The sequence below is a fragment of the Rhineura floridana genome, chromosome 2 (assembly GCF_030035675.1).
Source record: "Rhineura floridana isolate rRhiFlo1 chromosome 2, rRhiFlo1.hap2, whole genome shotgun sequence".
Classification (NCBI taxonomy): Eukaryota; Metazoa; Chordata; class Lepidosauria; order Squamata; family Rhineuridae; genus Rhineura; species Rhineura floridana.
Genome location: NC_084481.1, coordinates 169,305,566 through 169,328,806, shown reverse-complemented (window position 1 = coordinate 169,328,806; position 23,241 = coordinate 169,305,566). Strand labels below are relative to the sequence as shown.

The following is a 23,241-nucleotide window of genomic DNA, read 5'->3' as shown; positions in this document are numbered from 1 at the left end:
AACTAAACTTTGGCCTCACACACTCTCCCCACTGCTTTGGTGGGGCCATGAGGTGTAATAAGGTTTTTGTTTCCCTTTAAGATTAGCCACAGTTCACCATGTCATTTAAACTTGGGCAAACTGTGGTCAATCTCAACTATGGTTAGTTGAAACAAGCCAATTTTAAATCATAGTTTATGAAGCTGGCTTGTTTCAACTGCCCATAGCTAATAACAACCATAGTTTAGGGTTTGGATTGCACAATAAACTGCAATTCTGATCTCCTTCTTGCTGCTACACCGAAGGGAATGAAATGGCGGGAAGAGCATGCAAGCCTGAAATATGCATAGGCTCATTGTCATAGCATTAAACCATGGATTTGTGTTACATCTGAATGCAGACTATGGTCAAGATTTCTTGCAAAAGGAGCACCAATCTTTAGTTTAGACTCAAACGCTATAGAAACAGCACAATTTTTTTCCAAAGATGAGTTACAAGAAGCTATGATTAATAGGAAGCCAGGGTCTGACTGGTCTTGTGGGCTATTAGAACTTCATTTGAGAAGCATTTTACAAACTGTTAAACCAAATGGATACACTTCCAAAACTGAAGTAGTTACTAACGCCTGAATTCTGACTCAGTTTCCACATCCTCTCTTCATAAACACTACCACACAACAAACTATATGGGTCCTAGGAATTACAATTGGCAGAACTGGGGCAAAGCATGTGTGTGGAAATTTGTTGGTGATCCCTTTCCTGACATTAAATACTGCAGCAGGAAGGCATCTGTTACATTATACTATTTGACACAGAGACAACTGTTGTGAAGGTAGATAGCTACTACCTCTTGAATTGTCTGACTGGAAAGTTATTCCTTACTTTAACTTGACTGTGGGAGGGACCAGTTATAGCACATCTTCCCTAACTAATCAAGAGAGAGCAGAAGCTATTTATATATGCTGCATAGATCATCAGAGTCCCTGCATTATAAGTTTCTAGGCTTCTTTTTATTCCACATTTTCTACTCTTGAGGTGGCTTGGCATTGAAATAAGAGTTCAAATTAATTCACAAACAAAAGATTCAATATGATGAAATATATTCTCGGTTAGATTATTGTAGTTTTTAACACCATAATTCATGGCACTTTAACTGTAATCAGAGCTGAAACTGAGCACTGTTGACTGGTGTACAATTAAAAACACAGTCACTACCTTAAAATTGTAATTTGTCCAAATATACTTAAAAACATTATAAAGCAAAAACCAAACTGCATCAAAACAATTAAACTCAAAATTAAAACATTTAAGCCCTGATTGGTTCCCCATCGGAAAGAGTGTGAGACAGGGATGTATCTTATCACCCTATTTATTTAATCTGTACGCAGAACATATCATATAGAAAGCAGGATTGGACAAAGATGAAGGAGGTGTGAAAACTGGAGGGAGAAATATCAATAATTTAAGATATGCAGACGATACCATACTACTAGCAGAAACCAGTAATGATTTGAAATGAATGCTGATGAAAGTTCAAGAGGAAAGCACAAAAGCAGGACTACAGCTGAACGTCAAAAAGACTAAAGTAATAACAGAAGATTTATGCAACTTTACAGTTGACAATGAGGACATTGAACTTGTCAAGGAATATCAATACCTTGGCACAGTCATTAACCAAAATGGAGACAATACTCAAGAAATCAGAAGAAGGCTAGGACTGGGGAGGGCAGCTGTGAGAGAACTAGAAAAGGTCCTCAAATGTAAAGATGTATTACTGAACACTAAAGTCAGGATCATTCAGGCCATGGTATTCCCGATCTCTATGTATGGATGTGAAAGTTGGACAGTGAAAAAAGCGGGTAAGAGAAAAATAAACTAATTTGAAATGTGGTGTTGGAGAAGAGCTTTGCGGATACCATGGTCTGCGAAAAAGACAAATAATTGGGTGTTAGAACAAATTAAACCAGAACTGTCACTAGAAGCTAAAATGATGAAACTGAGGTTATCCTACTTTGGACACATAATGAGAAGACATGATTCATTAGAAAAGACAATAATGTTGGGAAAAACAGCAGGGAGTAGAAAAAGAGGAAGACCAAACAAGAGATGGATTGATTCCATAAAGGAATCCACAGACCTGAACTTTCACAAGAGCTGAACAGGGTGGTTCATGACAGATGCTCTTGGAGGTCACTGATTCATAGGGTTGCTATAAGTCATAGTCGACTTGGAGGCACATAACAACAAACAACAACAAAGCCCCCCCCTCAAATGTGCCCTACAACAGCAGCATCTCCATATTGTCCATCCTGATGGCTGGAGCAAGAGAGGAACTCTGCTTGTGCAACAAAGCTTTCCTGGCTCAGTCCCCTGCACCCCCAAAAAGGTGCTCCTAAAGGTTGAGGGAACTTTAGGAATGGCATGGGATGGGGCACAGATGACTGGAGTGAGCCAACAGGAAAACTAGAAGAATTCATTGGGATTACTTTGTGTAGGTGGAAGTGCCTTTCTGCTTGCGCAAGAGACCTTTGGGTCTAAGCCAATTTGTTTTTTTTTTTAAAAATAACAGTAAAAAAGCCCAATCTGTTGTACGTATACCTCGATCACAGACCACTATTTCCACCATTTTATTTTCCATATAATATCCAGGGCTATGTGTATATTATGAAGGAGTACAGAATATAATGCTAGGTGCATAATTCAGCTTCTTGAGAATATTTTTGTTTCTTTTTCAAAAAAGGAAGTTTCTAGTCCTTATGAGTATGAAAGTATACTTGAAAATGTGTGGGAAATTCTTGCCAAAATGTCAGAAATGAGAAGCATGATTGAGTAAAAGCTTTGGTGGTTTAGGAGTGGGGCATCAGTGTCTTTCTCCCACCCAAACTAAACTAAAATATGCAAAATATCAAAAATTGCAGAATAAATATGCAAAATAGAAGAAACACATAATTTATATGGGTCACAGAACTTGATGTTATTTTAATGCCAAATGGTTAACACAGGTTATGCACGGGCAGGCAGGCAAAACTTTTTCCATCTTAAAATCTTTTGGTATTTTTAGATCCTTTGTACCATTATTTCCTGTTGAAGATTTAATTCCGATGTGTCTTGCTACTTTTTATGGTTTTAACTTTTACTGTAAATCACACAGAGAAGATTCAGTATTGGGCAGTACATAAATATTGTAAGAAAGTAAATAAATTATGCTACACACAGTCCTGTCCACATTACTCCCTAAGATTGCTAGAAGCTACTCATTTATTCATTTGTACGATTTCCTTTAACTCAAGCTGTTTGACTTGCACATAGCTGAAAGTGTTGCTTACCTGCAGCAAAGTGCAGCTGTGCAAGTTGGGAGGGGAGAGTGGAAAACTAACATCCAGCAAGAAATCTTTGTTCTTCAGACATTGAGACTTATGCTGTCCAATTTCTTCTGGCTCCCTCCAGAAGCGACAGTGGTGGAGCCTGTAAGTGGCTTTCAGAGACAGGAAAAGAGCTAACCATCTGAAACAAATCACAGTGGATACTCTTATTCACAGCCCTGTGAACAAGACCCTAAATATACAGAAAGGTATAATTTTTAAAAAAGTCTTACTATGTTAGCACTTATGCTTAGAACTACTTTTAAAATAAAATAAAACAAAACCAAAACAAAGTGAACAAAAATGAACAGATAACTTCTGGCACTAGACTTGTGAGCCATTCAACCCCCCCTCCTCTTTCATTTCCAACTTCATAAATTCAAAACGTTACATGAATCTGTAAGAATGAGAGAAATGCTTTTCAGATCAGAAAATACTAAATGATCAATACCACCTCAGGAAAACTTCAGTTACATAAGGCAGAACCTCAAACTGGGTCTTTGTAGACCACATAATACAGAATAGGCTAGCATGACATAAGCCCAAAACCGTTAAGACAGTGTCTTCTTTATGTAAATATAAGCACTTCAGAACAAATGGTTTTGATGTGCATGGAAAAAAGACTTGCTCTTCCAATACACATATATAACATTCTTACTTTTTAACAGACCAAACTGATATATGTTTGCTCAGACACAAGTCCAAGTGAATTCAGTAGTTTGTATTCAACTACATTATACTCAAAAGTAGACCCACTGAAATTAATGGACTCAAGTTAGTCATATTCATTAATTTCAATGGGTCTACTCTTGTGGATGACCAACACTGAATGTAACCAAGTGCGTATTCTCTGTGTTATGTGCCTGCAAGTTGATTATGACTTATGGTGACCCTGTGAATCAGCAACCTCCAATAGCATTTGTTATAAACCACCCTGTTCAGATCTTGTAACTTTAGGTCTGTGACTTCCTTTATGGAAACAATCCATCTCTTGTTTGATCTTCCTCTTTTTCTACTCCCTTCTGTTTTTCCCAGCATTATTGACTTTTCTAGTGAATTGTGTCTTCTCATTATGTGTCCAAAATATGATAACCTCAGTTTTATCATTTTAGCTTCTAATGATAGCTCTGGTTTAGTTTGTTCTAACACCCAATTATTTGTCTTTTCCATGGTATCTGCAAAGCTCTCCTCCAACCCCACATTTCAAATGAGTTGATTTTTCTCTTATTTATTTATTTATTTATTTATTTATTTATTTATTATTTGACTTATATCCCACCCTTCCTCCCAGCAGGAGTCCACTTTTTTCACTGTCCAACTTTCACATCCATATCATGGTCTGAAAGATCTTGTCTTTGGCGATACATCTTTGAATTTGAGGACCTCTTCTAGTTCTCTCATAGCTGCCCTCCCCAGTCCTACTCTGTCATCCTTGCATCTTTTTTATACAGTTCTTCAATGTATTGCTTCCATCTTCCTTTTATTTCATCTCGGTCCATCAGTGTGTTACCCTGTTGATTATCAACATCCCTACTCTTGGTTTAAATTTCCCTTTCATTTCTCTAATATTTTGAAATAGGGCTCTTGTTCTAACTTTTTTATAATCCCCTTCTGTTTCAATACAATAACTATTCTAATAGTTCTCTTTGTCCCTAGTACTGAAATGGAAATGGACTGCCTTCAAGTCGATTCTGACTTATGGTGACCCTATGAATAAGGTTTTCATGGTAAGTGGTATTCAGAGGGGGTTTACCATTGCCTTCCTCTGAGGCTGAGAGGCAGTGACTGGCCCAAGGTCACCCAGTGAGCTTCATGGCTGTGTGAGGATTCGAACCCTGTATTAGTCGCTGTATTATTGCATTTAGGGTTCTAACCTTATTTCTATGTCCTTTTGCTTTCCTTCTCTCTTTAACCATTTTAAGATTTCTTCAGTCATCCATTGAGGTCTTTCTTTTTAACTAGAGGGATTGTCTTTTTGCATTCTTCCCTGATAATGTCTCTGACTTCAATCCATAGTTCTTCTGGTTCTCTAACAACTTAGTTTAAAGCCTCAAATCTGTTCCTTATTTGATCTTTATATTCTTCTGGGATGTTATTTAAATTGTATTTTGGCATTATGATTGCTTTGTTGTTGTTCTTTAGCTTCACTCTGACTTTCAATATTACCAGTTCATGATCTGTACCGCAGTCTGCTCCTGGTCTTGTTTTCACAGAAACTATGGAACTTCTCCATCTTCTGCTACCAATTATATAATCAATTTGATTCCTATATTGACCATTTGGTGATGTCCACATGTACAGTTGTCTTTTTGGTTGCTCAAAAAATGTGTTTGCAAGAAACAAATTATTGGCTTCACAGAATTCAGTAAGTCTTTCTCCTGCTTCATTTCTATCTCCTAAGCCCCATTTCCGCACAATTTCTAGTTCTTCTCTGTTCCCTGCTTATGGATTCCAGTCCACCATGATTATCAGAACATCTTGTTTGGGTGTGTGATCAATTTCTTCCTGTACTTCTGCATAAAATCTCTCCAATTCCTCTTCTTCTGCATTTGCTATTGGAGCATAGACTTGGATTATGGTTATGTTAATAGGTTTCTCATTTAATCTCATTGATATCACTTGCTCAGACCTTGCGTTGTAGCTAATAGCTTTTGCTACATCACTTCTCACTATAAAAGCAACCTTATTTCTTCTTAATTTCTCATTTCCTGCATAAAATATTTTGTAGTTGCCTGATTGAAAAGGCCCATTCCCATTCATTATAATTCACTCACACCAAGTATGGTAATGTATTACCATTATGGGCATTACTCTGAAGCATATTTATAATGAATTGCATCCTTCCCCCCCCCGTGCATCTTAATTTGATATTTTATTTTATTTATTTATTTTTATTTTATTAAATTTCTATACCGCCCCATAGCCGAAGCTCTCTGGGCGGTTCACAACAAATATTATGACTATAACCATTTTTGATACCTGATCACAGGTTTTGTAATTGGTCAGTATAGGTGCATGAAATATATATAATTATCCCCTATAATTTAAACTCTGTAATGACAAATACATGCATTCATTTATATGCAGATATTTTTAAAATAAAACATACATTCCCATTCCCCCCCTTTTGGTTTAAGATTCAAACTGGCATTCCTCACCTGGCTAGATGTCCCTGATGCATGAAGTTAGCTATTTCTGCCGGAGAAACATCAATAAACCGTAGGAAGGAGAAACAACTTTCTTCCTCAGTGCCTATAATATGAAAACACAAGACTGAAAACAAGCATCTGCGAGAAGGAATGATAGACACACAATACAGTGCAGAAAAACGCTGATTCCATCTTTGTAATGCTGAGCTGCAAATGTTGCAGACCACAAAATAGGACCTGAACCAAAATGTTGCAGTGTGGTTCCTCAAGGACAGGCACTTGGAGAGCAGAGATTGCTCGGGGTGTGTGTGTGTGTATGTTATATATTACCTTGATGGTTTGATTGTCCAGAGTTTGGAGGAAGGGCAGAGTATAAATTTAATAAATAATAATAATAATATTTAAAACTCAGACAGAATTGATTCTTAGTCAGCAGTCACCATATTTTCCTACTTAGTTACTGCAACTATTCTCTCAAGCATAAAAGTCACTACCAATGCTAACAACCTAATGCAACTCAAAATATCAGTGTAGTCGCTGGGACTAAAGATTATGGCCTAAACTGTGGTATCTGAAATGTGGTTACAAAGCATGCCTGTGATCATATAATGTGGGCACATAGACAGACGGGAAGAAAGAAGACAAAGCAAAGAGATAGGGAACAACAGAAGACAGCTGCAGCAGGAGAACCATAGGTGTGAGGGGGTTCACACTTTACGCACACCCCCACCTGGAGATAACAGACACATGGGGGAAAAGTATGGTTGTCAATAACTAGGAAACCATTCCCTTTTCTCCATACAAGTGAATGGACCATTGGTCTCACCTGAAGGGTGATTTTCATAGAAGGACTGCCATCAAGTGGGTTATAGCTCCACCTATCGTCCGAAGGCAAGAATGTTTTGAAGTCAAGACTAGGGGCGTCAGGCCCCTCCCACTCTCCAGTTCATTCGCAGCGAGTCTAAAGAGAGATATCTAAAAATGCAGGAAAAAAGGCCAACGGGCCTACCAGCAAGAACATAACACAATAGCAATATTCATAATAATATGACTCTAACATAGCGACATAACAGTAATAGCAGTCTTGACTTCATTAGGAAATCAACATATAATAGCGTAACAGGAATATATAAAAACCTCCAAAAAATATCTAAATATCCTCCAACTGGGAGGGTCGTGATGGCAGTCCTTCTATGAAAATCACCCTTCAGGTGAGACCAATGGTCCATTTTCCATAGAAGGACTGCCATCAAGCGGGATGTACCAAAGCAGCCCATAACAGGGAGGGGCCACCCACATCCTAATCATCATTAAGAACCTGTTGCAACACTCGTCTGCCAAAAGAGGCAGAGGCAGAGGCATAACGATCTATTTTGTAATGCCTGATAAACGAATGTGGGGTAGACCAAACAGCAGCTCTACAAATATCAGCAACAGGGGCATTGGTAGCAAAAGCAGCCGTAGTGGCCGCTGACCTAGTTGAATGAGCTGTTATGCTAGCTGGAACTGGAAGCTTAAGGGACTCATAAGCTAAGGCAATACATGCGCATAACCAGCGGGATAAGGTGGAATTAGCTACTTTATGCCCCATAGAACGTGGATGAAAGGACACAAATAAAGACTCGGATTGTCGTATATCCTGGGTCTGAGACAGGTAGGTCTTGAGAGCCCTCCGGACATCTAACGAATGCCAAGCCTTCTTGAGAGGATGGGTAGGATTCGGACAAAAAGAAGGCAGAATAATGTCCTGGTTGCAATGGAAAACTGAATCGACCTTGGGACGGAAGGAAGGATCAGTCTTCAGTACAACAGAGTCCTTGTGGAAGACACAGAGATGGAGGGCAGAAGACAATGCGCCCAGTTCTGAAACTCGTCTCGCAGAGGTGATTGCGATCAGGAACAAGACCTTGAATGACAGCAGACGTAAAGGCACAGTCCGAAGGGGTTCAAACGGAGGGCGTTGTAAAGCCTGCAGGACCTTTGACAAACTCCATGAGGGAAAACGATGTACTACAGCCGGTGAGCGTAGAGCGGCTCCCCTCAGAAAGCGTTTGATGAATGGGTGTGAGGCAATAGTCGCACCAGTGGATGACACTGAGAGAATAGACGACAGAGTCAACGCATGTCGACGTAAAGTGTTGGGTCTAAGTCCCATCATGAGGCCCCTACGAAGATATTGCAGCATTTGTTGTATTGTGGCCTGGGAAGGATCGCGGTGCTGGGACTGACACCACCTGGAGAATGCCACCCAAGTATGTTGATATATATGAGTGGTAGATGGTCTTCTCTTTTTTTTCCCATTAATTTTATTCAAATTTTCAAAAACAAAACAAAACAAAACAAAAAAGAAACAGATTAAACAATAAAATAAAATGTTGACTTCCGATTTGTCGCAGATCAGTTATAGGTCTATGATATATAACAAACCTGTCTCTTAATATATTACAAAATCACTTTCCTCCAGTAGTTATCTTAATTAATCATCAAATCTCATTAACATCACTTTATTCTTTCCGCAAAAAGTCAAAGAGAGGTTTCCACTCCTTGAGAAATATATCCATCAATTTTTCTCCAAATAAACATGTCAATTAATCCATCTCATCAAGTCTGCTAGGTCCAGTAATTTCAATAGCCATTCTTCCATTATCAGTGTTAATTCCATCTTCCAACTTCCATCCTTGCACCCATAATAATCTTGCTGTCATAGTCATAGTCATATAGTAAGAGTCTGATGGGAATTTCCTTCATCACAAATATTTCCTTGCCATCAATTCTGAATATGTTGCTGAAATATTGTTGTAAAGTCATATCTCTGTTCCTCTTTTTTACGAAATGCACTAGCACATCTCTTGAGAGTTTTTCCATTGTCACATATCTGGAATTAATTCTATAAATTTTCTCTTTTTCAAGTTCCATCAAATCATTCCAGTCCAGAAATTCCATCAAGGCATTGATAACTTTATCTCTGATATCTTCATCAATTTCTCCAGGGACAACGCCGAATTCCAAACAGTAATCTTTATCTCCAGGATCCACAAACTCCAAATATTTTTCCAGTTCCACACTTGATATATCTGTTCCAATCTCCAGGACTTGCATCCTCCCTTTAATTTTTGCAATAAAGTCCAAATCTTTTTCCAATTCCACATTTGATATATCTGATCCAATCTCCAGAATTTGCTCCTTCCCTTTAATTTCTTTTTCATTTTCTATTGCTTGTCCATCTGCTTCTTTTCTCATATAATCCTTAATTTCTTTCAGCTCCTGTTTCACTTTACCAAATTCAGTTGCCATTTCTTGTCTACTCTGTCCCAGTTCTTGTTTCGTTATCTTAATCTCATCCATTATCTTCTGAAACATATCCAGAGGGGAAAACCCTTCCAGGGATACATCCAGGGTCTCTGTCACTTCTTTGATTGTCATTCTTAAAGCCGAAGAAAAAACCCTTCAAATTTCCAATATAGCCACAATTCCCAAGCAAAGAGTAATTTGCTTCTTTTTCCAGCAATAAGGGAGTTAATATTCCAGGCCTGTTGACATCATCTGGCCAGCACAGTTCTTATCTCCCGCACGTCCAAGAATGCAAAACAAATTTGGTTCACAGCGCCGAACAATTAGTAACATACACGAACAGCAGATTCGTCTAAAGAAAGTAGTCCAAGAAAAAGTAGTCCCAGACATATATCAATCAAATAATCATCTAGATCAGATTTTCTCTTCGGGTAAGTTGCCCCTCATCCGTTTTAATCTTTATAGTTTCCAAATTCAGGCCAGCTTTTTGCCATAAAAAATAAGATAAGCTTTTTAAATTTTCTTTCCTCCTCCTTAATTCCTTGTATAAAAGAGAGAAGTGTAACTCACCCAGGTATCTTGATTTCTGATTCTTAAACAAATCTCTTTTACTGTAGTAATTTAAGCCAAATGATAAGATTAGACAGAAGAAAGCTTGCCCGTTGTGGATTGTTTAAAAGAAAAAACATCTCGCTTTTTTTCAGCCCAGCTTGCTAGAAGCCCTAACTCCATCCTCGGCTGCTAGGTATGCCTTCTTTTCCCAGGAAATTCCTGATCGATTCCAGCCACCGACAGCCCAACGAAGTTTCTGTGGATAATCTCTTCAGTTCACCCTTGCCTGGGAGAACATTTATACCAGTCAAAGTTCCCTTTTGACTGATTTTAAACTGAACAAAGCTTCCTCTGAGACAGAGCTCATCTCAGAGGCAGCCACAGGCGGAGCAATCCTTCCGGGAAGTCGGTAGATGGTCTTCTCGAGGCCAAGATAATATCAATAACAGCGTCAGACAGGCCAGCCGACCTCAAATGTCCCCGTTCAAAAGCCACGCTGTTAGATTGAGCCAAGTGGGGTCCTGATGCCATACTGGGCCCTGGGATAGGAGGTCTGGCCTGACTGGAAGTGTCCAAGGCTCCATCACCGACAGTGCAAGGAGCTCTGAGAACCACGGTCGACGGGGCCAATATGGTGCTATCAGAACCAGCTGTGCCCTCTCGTGCCGCGCCTTTCTCAAGGTTCTGGCTAACAGTGGTATTGGAGGAAAGGCGTACAATACGCCATCCAGCCACGGTATTGACAGAGCATCCACTGCTTCCGCTGTCGTGTCTAGGTATCGTGCGAAGTACCTGGGTAGCTGGCAATTGCGACTGGAGGCAAACAGATCAACTGAGAAGAGGCCGAAGCGGCGCTGGAGAAGATGGAAAATGGTCGGATGAAGTTTCCATTCTCCCGGAAAGACCTGTTGTCTGCTGAGCCAGTCTGCTGTCACATTCCAAATCCCTCTGAGATGTTCTGCTTTCAGGGATTGTAGATGTTGTTCTGCCCAGTCGAATATGAGGTAAGTTAGGTCCTGCAGAGCACGGGACCTGGTGCCTCCCTGTCTGTTTAAATGTGATTTTACACACGTGTTGTCCGTTCGAATGAGAGCATGGTCCAAGGGGAACGGAGATTGAAAATGAAGCAGAGCTAAGTGGACAGCCTTTAGCTCCAACCAGTTGATGCTCTGAGTCTGCTCTACTGTGGTCCAAACCCCCTGAACGAACTGGGAGTTGCAGTGGGCTCCCCAGCCAAGCAGACTGGCATCTGTGGTGATAACAGTCCTGCGGGGTTCTCTGAACGGAGTGCCCTTGGTAAGATGTTGGACCCTCCACCAGCGGAATGAAAGGCGCAGTGCTGGGCTCAAGGGAATCATGCAATGATTTGAGCTGGCAATGTCCTGCTGAAACGGCAACAAGGCCCACTGTAGCTGGCGAGTATGAGCTCGAGCCCATGGTACAATATGTATGGTGGAAACCAACATTCCGAGAGCCCTAGCTAGAAGCATGACGTCTGCGGTTGCTTGGTGCATCAGAGACTGCGCGATGTCTGTGATAGCGGTTATGCGGTCTGGGGACAGGAACACTGTCGCCTGTAGGGTATCCAACATCGCCCCTAGATGTTGTAAGCATTGGATTGGTTGGAGATGGCTTTTGTCGAAGTTGACTAGCCAGCTGTAGGCCTGCAAGACATGGAGCGTGAGTGTTAGATGGCGATGAGCCAGCTTCTTGGAACTCGCCCGTATTAAAAGATCATCCAAATAGGGGTAGATATGGACCCCTTGAAGCCGGAGGTAAGCCACTAGTATGAGTAGCACCTTGGTAAAGACTCTCGGGGCAGATGAGAGTCCAAACGGCATCGCTCTATATTGAAAATGTTGGGAGCCGAAAGCAAACCGAAGGAATTTTCTGTGGGCTATGCAAATAGGCACATGGAGATACGCTTCCTTTAGGTCGATAGAAGCCAGGAAGTCTCCTTCTTGAAGGCTTTGTGTAATGGAGTTGAGGGATTCCATTTTGAACCTGTGATACTTTACAAAAGGGTTAATGAACTTGAGGTCCAATACCGCCCTCCATGACAGATCGCGTTTGGGCACAGCAAATAGGAGGGAGTACACCCCTTCCGACCTCTCTGTTGTAGGGACTGGCTCTATCGCCGCTGTGTCCAAGAGGTGATGTATGGCTGTCTGCATGATGCAGTGCCTGGCTGGTGCCCTGGGACAAGGGGAGGGATGAAACTTGTCTGGAGGAGTAGCCCAAAACTCTATTGCATAGCCATAACAAAAAAGCTCTCTGATCCAGGCGACCTGAGTCAGACGCAGCCAATGGTCTCCAAACAGAAGCAGTCTACCCCCAACCGGTATCGCGTCAGTACTGTTTGTGCTGGCGAGACCCTCCCCTATATGAGGACGTTGAGGTACCTCTGCGCCCTTGGTACTGACCTCTGCCCAGGAAACGTCTGTTCCAGGCTCCCCTGAAGGGACAGAAATCATAGTTTCGGAATTCGCAGCCTCGTCCTCCGGGCTGCGTTCCTCGAAAGGGCTGGGTCGCGCGGTATGAGGTGAAACGTCGGAAAGGCCCGCGATCGATGTTCCTGACAGTGGCCAAGACAGGCTTTCAAGCATCCTTGGGGTCGACAAGCACCGCCTTTAGGGCTTTCTCACCGAATAGTAACGAGCCGGAATAAGGTGCCCTTGATAAATTAACTCTGGCTGTAGAGTCCGCTTGCCAGTGACGAAGCCAGATGGACCGTCGAGCGACTACCTGAGCTGCCATAGCTCGTGCTCCCAGCTGATTTGCGTCCAAAGTGGCATCCGCCAAAAATGCTGCTGTCTTGTGCAGTTTTGTCAGTGATCTCCTGAGAGCTACAGGATCGGGATTGGGATCATCTAGGAGGTCATCCCACCACATCATCGCTGCCCTGGCAAAGATGGAAGCAGATGTAGAAGCTCGCATGGCGAAGGCGGTGGCCTCATGGTTTTTGCGTAAGTCAAAGTCCAGCCTCCGCTCGGTGGCATCCTTTAAGTGGGACTCTCCTTCCCTCAGCAGAAGGGATCTAGAAACAAGACTGGAGATGGGCTCGTCAATGCCAGGGACGGCTAGTTTGCTAGTGAATTCCGGAGCCAATGAGTAAAGTTTGTCCGCAAGAGCGTTAAAGCGGCGAGTTTGCAATGGATGAGACCATTCTTCATATGTCAGCTTAGCCATAGGGTCTGGTACCGAGAGGTAGTGCTCCGCTGGTGTGGGGGATTTTAGGACTCTGGCCCCCTTAATTGTGGGAGTGGCAGCTGTAGGTTGTGCAGATTGCAGTCCCAGGGTGTTTAGTACTCTGCGAGCAAGGGGCTGATCATCGGAAATATCAAAGAGACGGTAGGAGGTATCCTCCGCTTGCTCCGACTGGTCACTCCATTCATCACCTTCGGCTTGCATCGCATAGGGTGAGTCCTCCGCACAAAGGGCGTCATCGACCAACCTGTGTCTGGCAATATCGAAAGGATTTGGAGACAATGATGGATCTGTCTCATTGTGAGCATAGTGACCCAGATCATCGGGATGTCTGCTAACACTCCGCAGTGACCTGTGCCTGTGTCTGAGCTTTAGAAAAGAACGACAGCATGTCATGAAGTTGCGATATGAACTCATGAGACAGCTGCAGCCCCGGTGTGGAAGATGTTTGTGCTTGCGGAGGCAAAGAGATGGACGGATCAGTAGGCTGAGAGGAGGAATGTGCCCTCGGTGGTAATACGTGAGGATAGCTGGCTGCGGGCTGGTCAGGAAATCCTGCAAAGTCCTCCTCGGAGGATGCGGTCGGAGAATTAAATAGGGATGTTAATGGTTCCTGGCCAGCGTCCTCAGACGCCGGTACAGAAATGTAGCGTGCCTGTTTGGTTGAGCTATGGCTGGATATATGCTTAGTTTTGGCAACAGCTTTGATGTGTTTGTGCTTGGTTACCTTAGACTGTTTAGGCTTGGATGCCTGAGCTGTCGCTGGCTGTTCCGCCATCATATATTCCAGAGGAGTTCAGTACACGGCCACAGGTGGGGCAGAATGTACAGACCCAAACAGGCTCAGTACACGGCCACGGATGGGGCAGAATGCACTGGCAGATGGCGAAGTACACGGCAACGGATGGGGCAGAATATACTGGTTTAGGAGCGTTGGTACACGGCCACGGATGGGGCAGAATGTACAGAATTATCAGTCTTGGTACACGGCCACGGATGGGGCAGAATGTACAGTTCAAACAGCTTTTGTACAGTAGTAACAGTCTTAGTACACGGCCACGGATGGGGCAGAATGTACGGGGTTAACAGCCTTGGTACACGGCCACGGATGGGGCAGAATGTCCAGTCCAAACAGCTCTTGTACAGTAGCAACAGTCTTAGTACACGGCCACAGATGGGGCAGAATGTACAGAATCAAATAGTTGCAAAAGGCTGCATCAAAGCAGATGGGCAGCAGTAGCAGAGGTAGTAGATGAACCTGTGAGGGACTACAGGATCTGAAGCCTTGGCTCTGCTATCCTCAGCCGTTATAAACTAGATCCCCTTTATAAGTACTGCGTAAGCTAAACAGAAAGAGCGGGAAAAAGGAGACAAACAAAATGGTGCCCGTGAAAAAAGTGGGAGAAAAAATGGCGGAGGAAGGAGCAATGGCGGACACTGAGGGAAAAGCTCGGGTAAAATGGCTTGGAAGGCGTTCTACAGCTGCGGAGCTGAGAGACGTAATTGCGTTGTTAAATCTAGATGGGGGAGGTTCTGCCAAGAAGGAAGGACGGCCAGCGAAATCCCCGTAGCTGTTGAGGCAGAGACAGGGGAAAAAAATAAGCCGCAGCCGCGGACCCCAAGAGACCGTTGCGGCGAGAATCTTAAAGCCACGAAACGAGTCGGGGAACGCAGGACAGCCCCACTAATAGGAGCTGTTCAGAAGGCAGGACAGAGAGCCGCAGTCGCAGGCTCCCGGAGGGGGAGGTTTGAAAAAAACCACCTCAAAGAAATGCCGCTAATTAGAGTCGTTGAGACGGCAGGGTGGAGAGCCGCAGCTGCAGGTTCTAGGAAGGGGAGTTTTGAAGGAGTCGCCTCAGAAACAAGCCGCAGCAGTAACCGGGAGGGCGGCGAGGGACTGAAGGCACAGGAGCCGCAGTAGCAGGCTCCCGGAATATGTGAGAGGCCCTAAAGGCACGAGAAACGGCGGAGGAGCAGAGCAGGAAGCCGCAGCCGCAAGCCCCTGGTTTAAAGCTGTGTCCGCCACCTATAGAAGAGAGAACCGCAGCTGCGGTCTCTCTGAAGCGCCGTAAGGCAACCTCCTGGGGAAAAAACCACAGGGAAAAAAGAACCCTCCAAAGAAATTCCCCAGGGATAACAACTGGATTTAAACAAATGGTTTGAAAAACAAGACAAGACAAGAGAGGCCAGAGAAGGAAAACGTACACACACAAATCTCCCACCCTGTCACACAGAACAGAAAGACTTATCTATAAGCTACGCTATCAATAATCAAACTTGTTCGGTACGAAGGCAAGAATGAGTGAGAGGGGCCTGACGCCCCTAGTCTTGACTTCAAAACATTCTTGCCTTCGGACGATAGGTGGAGCTATAACCCGCTTGATGGCAGTCCTTCTATGGAAAATAGAGCAAATACCAGATTTATAATAAGGAGATACAGTGATTTTGGGAGTGTAACAGAAAAGATGGGATTCACCTGTAGCAACTGTGCAAGATGACAACCTTGAGAATCTTTGGATTAAGCAGTGACATTACTGAAAAGGCTGCAGTCAGCATGGCCAATGGCCAGGGATGATGGGAGTTGTAGGTTCAGCAACATTTATAGGGCCAAGTGTTTCCCACACCTGATTTAGGGGTTATGGCAGATAATGAAATGAAGAGGAGTCAATAATGTGATACTGTGATACTAAAGATGTATATAATTTGGGATTCTTTAAAATATTCAGGAATTAAAAGTACAATTGTACTGGGTGTTAGTATGTTCTTGTTTGGAGTAGTGTTTTCAGTTCTGGACAGTATAGTCTAAGAACAATCTTATGAACTGGGAAAAAATAAAAAATAGGTCTATAAAACAATGAAGTATTTGGAAGGTAAATCAATCAGAATAAATGCTCTAATGAGAAGATGGGGGAAGTAGTGATGGTGTATGTCAACAGTTTTAAACATTTGAGTATGAACAGTTGTTCATTAACTGAGGAAAGGATGAGAAACAAATGATTTCATCTACAGCAAGGTAATTTTGATTAAATATTAAAAACACAAGTGTAAAATAGCTTATTCCACTGCTGAACTAACAAAAAAAAATACTGCCTTCCTTGGAACTTTAATCTCAATAAAAGAGAAAACAAAATTATCTAATCCATTACTTGCAATAAAATGGACCATTGGTCTCACCTGAAGGGTGATTTTCATATGAGTACGGCCATCACTGCGGGTTATAGCTCCACCTATCGTGCAAAGGCAAGAAGGTTTTTGAAGTCAAGACTAGGGACGTCAGGCCCCTCCCACTCTCAAGTTCATTCGCAGCGAGTCTAAAGAGAAATATCTTAAAATACAAGAAAGGCCAATAGGCCCGCTAGCAGGAAAATAACACAATAATAACAGTCATAATAACGTGACTCCAACATAGCGAGATAACAGAACTAGCAGTCTTGACTTCACTAGAAAATTTAAATATAATAGCGTAACAGTAATATATAACACATTATAAAACAATCTAGTCATCCTCCAACTGGGAGGGTCGTGATGGCCGTACTCATATGAAAATCACCCTTCAGGTTAGACCAATGGTCCATTTTCCATATGAGTCCGGCCATCACTGCGGGATGTACCAAAGCAGCCCATACAGGGAGGGACCACCCACATGCTAATCATCATTAAGAACCTGTTGCAACACTCGTCTGCCAAAAGAGGCGTCAGCAGAGGCATAGCGATCTATTTTATAATGCCTTATAAACGAGTGCGGGGTAGACCAAACAGCAGCCCTGCAAATATCAGCAACGGGAGCGTTGGTAGCAAAAGCAGCCGTAGTAGCCGCTGACCTGGTTGAATGAGCAGTTATGTTAGCTGGCACTGGAAGCTTAAGAGATTTGTAAGCTAAGGCAATACATGCCCGCAACCAGCGGAATAAGGTGGAATTAGCTACTTTATGCCCCATAGAACGTGGATTAAAGGATACAAATAGAGACTCAGTTCGTCGTATATCCTGGGTCCGAGACAGGTAGGTCTTGAGAGCCCTCCGGACATCCAACAAATGCCAAGCCTTCTCGAGAGGATGGGAAGGATTCGGACAAAATGAAGGAAGAACAATGTCCTGGTTGCAATGGAAAACTGAATCAACCTTGGGACGGAAGGAAGGATCAGTCTTCAGTACAACAGAGTTCTTGTGGAAGACACAGAGATGGCGAGCAGAAGACAATGCGCCCAGTTCCGAAACTCTTCTCGCAGAGGTGATTGAGATCAGGAACAGGACCTTGAAGGACAGCAGACGTAGAGGCACAGTCCTGATAGGTTCAAACGGAGGACGTTGCAAAGCCTGCAGAACCTTTGACAAACTCCATGAGGGAAACCGATGGACAACAGCCGGGGATCGTAGAGCAACACCCCTCAGAAAGCGTTTGATGAACGGATGTGAGGCAATAGTCACACCAGAAGAAGACACTGAAAGAATAGACGACAAAGTCGAGGCATGTCGAATTAAGGTGTTAGGTCTAAGTCCCATCATAAAGCCACTATTGAGATATTGCAGCACCTGTTGCATGGTGGCCTGGGAAGGATCGTGGTGGTGGGACTGGCACCACTTAGAGAAAGCTACCCAAGTATGTTGATAAATACGAGTGGTAGATGGTCTTCTCGAGGCCAAGATAATATCAATAACAGCGTCAGACAGGCCAGCCGACCTCAAATGTCCCCGTTCAAAAGCCATGCTGTTAGATTGAGCCAAGTGGGGTCTGATGCCATATTGGACCCTGGGATAGAAGGTCTTGCCTGACTGGTAGTGGCCAAGGATCCGTCACTGACATTGCAAGAAGATCCGAGAACCACGGTCGGCGTGGCCAATACGGTGCTATCAGAACCAGCCGTGCCCTCTCGCTCCGCGCCTTCCTCAAGGTTTTGGCTAACAGTGGTATTGGAGGGAAGGCGTATAAAAGACCGTCTGGCCACGGTATTGACAGAGCATCCACTGCTTCCGCTGTTGTGTCCAGGTATCGGGCAAAGTACCTGGGAAGCTGGCAATTGCGACTGGAAGCAAACAGGTCGATTGAGAAGGCGCCGAACCGACACTGAAGACGATGGAAAACGGTTGGATGAAGCTTCCATTCTCCCGGAAAAACCTGTTGTCTGCTGAGCCAGTCTGCTGTCACATTCCAAATCCCTCTGAGATGTTCTGCTTTCAGGGATTGTAGATGTTGTTCTGCCCAGACAAAGATGAGGAAGGCTAGGTCCTGCAGAGGGCGGGACCTGGTGCCCCCGTCTGTTCAAATGTGATTTTACACACGTGTTGTCCTTTCGAATGAGAACATGGCCCAAAGGGAACAGAGACTGAAAATGAAGTAGAGCTAAGTGGACAGCCTTTAGCTCCAGCCAATTGATGCTCTGAGTCTGCTCTGCGGTGGACCAAACCCCCTGAACATACTGGGAGTTGCAGTGGGCTCCCCAGCCAAGGAGACTGGCATCTGTGGTGACAACAGTTCTGCAGGGTTCTCTGAACGGAGTGCCCTTGGAAAGATGTTGGACCCTCGTCCACCAGCGGAATGAAAGGCGCAGTGCGGGGCTCAAGGGAACTTTGCGATGATTGGAGCTGGCAATGTCCTGTTGAAAAGGCAACAAAGCCCACTGAAGGTGACGAGTGTGGGCTCGAGCCCATGGCACAATATGGATGGTAGAGATGAACATTCTGAGTGCCCTGGCTAGAAGCATGACATCTGTGAATGTTTGTTGCATCAAAGACCTTGCAATGTTTGTGATGGCAGTGATGCGATCTGGAGACAGGAACACCATTGCCTGCAGGGTGTCCAACGTCGCCCCTAGATGTAGTAGGCATTGGGTTGGGTGAAGATGGCTTTTGTCGAAGTTGACAAGCCAGCCGTAGGCCTGCAAGACATTGAGGGTGAGCGTTATATGACGATGAGCCAGCTCCTCAAAACTTGCCCGTATTAACAGATCGTCCAGATATGGGTAGAGATGGACCCCCTGAATCCGGAGATAAGCCACTAAGATGAGTAGCACTTTGGTAAATACTCTCGGGGCAGAGGAGAGGCTGAACGGCATCGCTCTATATTGGAAGTGCTGGGGGCCAAAAGCAAACCGAAGGAATTTTCTGTGGGCTATGCAAATGGGCACATGGAGATACGCTTCCTTTAGGTCGATAGAAGCCAGGAAGTCTCCTTCGTGCAGGCTTTCCCTAATGGAGTGGAGGGATTCCATTTTGAACCTGCGATATGTTACAAAACGGTTGACGAACTTGAGGTCCAATACCACCCTCCATGACAAATCTCGTTTTGGCACAGCAAATAGGAGGGAGTACACCCCTTCCGACCTCTCTGTTGTAAGGACTGGCTCTATCGCCGCTATGTCCAAGAGGTGATGTATAGCTAGCTGTCTGCATGATGCTGTGCCTGTCTGGCGCCCTGGGACAGGGAGAGGGTTGGAACTTGCCTGGTGGGGTCGCCCAAAACTCTATTGCATAGCCGTAACAAAAAAGGTCCCTGATCCAGGCGACCTTAGTCAGACACAGCCAATGGTCTCCAAACATAAGCAGTCTGCCCCCAACCGGTAGTACATTAGAACTGTTTGTTCTGGCGAGACCCTCCCCTATATGAGGACGATGAGGTACCTCTGCGCCCTTGGTACTGACCTCTGCCCTGGAAATGTCTGTTCCAGGCTCCCCGGAAGGGACGGGCATTATAGGATCGGAAGTCGCGGTCTCGTCCTCCTGGCCGCGTTCCTCGAAAGGGCTGGTTTGTGCGGAAAGAGGGGAAGCGCCTGAAAGGCCGGTGCTCAACATTTTTGACAGTGGCCAAAACTGGTTTTCGAGCGTCGTTCGGATCGACAAGCACTGCCTTTAGGGCATCGTCGCCGAAGAGTAAAGATCCAGAGTAAGGTGCCCTGGAGAGATTGACTCTGGCTGTGGAATCAGCTTGCCAGTGACGAAGCCAAAGGGTTCGCCGAGCGACTATCTGAGCCGTCATGGCTCGTGCTCCCAGTTGATTGGCGTCCAAGGTGGCATCAGCTACAAACACCGCTGTCTTGCGCAACTTTATTAGTGACCTTCTCATCGATGCAGGATCAGGATTAGGATCCTCTAGAAGATCATCCAGCCACATCATTGCTGCCCTGGAGAAAATAGAAGCCGATGCGGAGGCACGCATGGAGAAAGTGGTGGCCTCATGATTCCTGCGTAGAGCGAAGTCTAACCTCCGCTCAGTAGCATCCTTTAGTTGGGATTCCCCTTCCTGTGGCAAAAGAGAGCTAGAAACAAGACTAGCAATAGGCTCGTCTATGCCGGGAACGGCCAGTTTGTTGGTAAAGTCAGAAGCCAGAGAGTAAAGCTTGTCCGCAAGGTTCTTGAAGCGGCGAGCTTGCAAGGGATGAGCCCATTCATCGGCGGCCAGTTTTGCGATGGGATCTGGCACCGGGAGGTAATGTTCTACTGGTGCAGGTGATTTCAGAACCCTGGCCCCTTTAATAGCTGGAGCGGTAGCTGCAGGTGGAATAGCTTGGAGACCAAGGGTGCTAACTACCCTGCAAACAAGAGGCTGATAGTCGGAGGCATTGAACAAGCGGTACGAGGTATCCTCCTCATGTTCCGAATAATCACTCCATTCGTCACCTTCGGCTTGTTCAACGAAGGGTGACTCCGCCCCACACGAGAAGTCATCAATACCTCTGCCTCTGGCAGTATCATAAGGATTTGGGGAGCAAGATGAATTTGCCTCATTATATACATATTGGTTCGTACTGTGCTGAGGTATGGCAGGGACCTGTGGTGACTGCGTTTGTAAAAATGACAACATGCCTTGTAACTGTGAAAGGAACTCATGAGACAGATTAAGCCCCGGTGCCGCAGCTGGAGGCGCTTGAGTAGGTGGCGCAGTGGACTGTGACATTGGATAAGCCCTGGGCGGAAACATTGGAGGAGGCTGGCTAGTTGTTGGCTGTGCAGGAAAACCCGCAAATTCCTTTTCGTCAGAGGAAGCAGCAGGGGAATGAAATACGTCTGTTAACTGTTCCTGGACTGCTCTAGTGTGGGTCGGAGCAGAGGCATAGCGTGGGCGTTTGGGTTTGCTGTGGCTGGAAAGGTGTTTAGTCTTGGCCGCAGCTTTGACATGCTTAGTCTTAGTTGTCTTAGATGGTTGTAGCTTGGCTGTCTAAGGCATCTCTGGCTGTTCCGCCATCTTATATTTTCTATGGGTTTCAGTACACGGCCACAGAGGGGGCAGAATGTAAAGACCCGAACAGGCTCAGTACACGACCACAGCGGGGGTAGAATGCACTGGCAGATGGCTGAGTACATGGCCACAGGGGGGGCAGAATGTACCGGAGGGCAGAACGTACAATATTAACAGCCTTGCAGTATTAGCAGCTTGGTACACGGCCACAGAGGGGGCAGAATGTACTGTTTATACAGTCCTGGTACACGGCCACAGAGGGGGCAGAATGTACTATTTATACAGTCCTGGTATACGGCCACAGAGGGGGCAGAATGTACAGATCAAAGAACTCGTGCACAATCTCAGCAGTCTTGGTGCACAGACAGATGAATGTATAAATCAAAAAGTCTATTGCCCAGCCACAGCCTTGATGATCCGGATGCAAACGTGCAGCATCCGAGAGAAACAGGAGCAGTAGTTGCGGAGACTAGCGCATGTAGAACTGTGGATTCTTATCTGCAGCACACATACAGAGCTAGACTCACTTTTATTATTAGTACTGAGGTGAACAGAAAGAGCGGGAAAAAGTTGGTAAAAATGGCGCCCGCAATGAGCGGGTAAACAATGCAATCAAAAATGGCGGCTACAACGAAGGAGCAATGGTGGCTCTGAGGGTCCGAAAAGCGTGCTGCAGCCGCGAGGAAAAAAGAAGTCGCGGCTGGAAAAGGCAGACAGGCGAGACTCAGTCAGGGAAGCAGAGCGGCCAGGGCAGGACCGTAGCGGCTGAGGGGGTAATAGGGAATAAGCTACAGCCGCTGACTGAAAACCTGTAGCGGCAAGACTTTAAAGCCGCGGAGCGAGGCAGGGAGGTCGAGTAGCCCAGAGGGGGGGGGGGGAACCGCAGCCGCAGGCTCCCGGCTGAAAAGGGGCAGAGAGGGGAAAAAAACGCTGCCGATCGAGGCGGGCAGCAACGCAGCCGGTCTGGGACTAAAGCAAAGATAGCCGCTAAGCAGGCTTCTGAAAGGCGGGCAGGGAGCTGCCGCTGCAAGCTCCCGCCTGAAAAAACGAAAGAGCCGCAGCCGCGGTCTTTACAGAGCCGAGTCGAGAATCTGGAAAAAATAACTTGTCCCGTGCAAGGGAGAGAGCAGAGAGCAGCAGCCGCAAGCTCTCGCCGGAAAAAGGTAAAAAACCGCAGCCGCGGTCTGTTAAAGAGCCGTAAGGCTCCAACCTGGGGAAAAAGAAATTGGCCCGGGAAGGGAGAGCCCCCGCAAGGAAATCCCCCAGGGATAAGGACAAAGACAATGTTAAACACGAGACAGAGGGGAGGAAACAACGTGGGAAACATACATAAACAGACCTCCACACCCTGTCAGACAATACACAGAAAAAGTACAAAAACTTAGCTAGAAGCTACGCTATCTGAATTTGAAACTTGTTCGTACGAAGGCAAGAATGAACTGGAGAGTGGGAGGGGCCTGACGTCCCTAGTCTTGACTTCAAAAACATTCTTGCCTTCGCACGATAGGTGGAGCTATAACCCGCAGTGATG

General features: G+C 45.0%; 1 protein-coding gene across 3 annotated transcripts in view; it reads right to left on the bottom strand.

Moving 5' to 3' along the window:
• Positions 1-23,241, bottom strand: part of INO80 (INO80 complex ATPase subunit) — a 166,431-nt gene that overhangs the window by 82,677 nt on the left and 60,513 nt on the right. For all 3 annotated transcript variants that reach the window (XM_061611396.1, XM_061611394.1, XM_061611395.1), the window contains exons 23-24: positions 6,499-6,592; positions 3,305-3,482 (exon numbers count right to left, since the gene is read on the bottom strand). In XM_061611396.1, the coding sequence (XP_061467380.1) occupies positions 3,305-3,482; positions 6,499-6,592 (272 nt within the window). The remainder of the gene's footprint in view (positions 1-3,304; positions 3,483-6,498; positions 6,593-23,241) is intronic.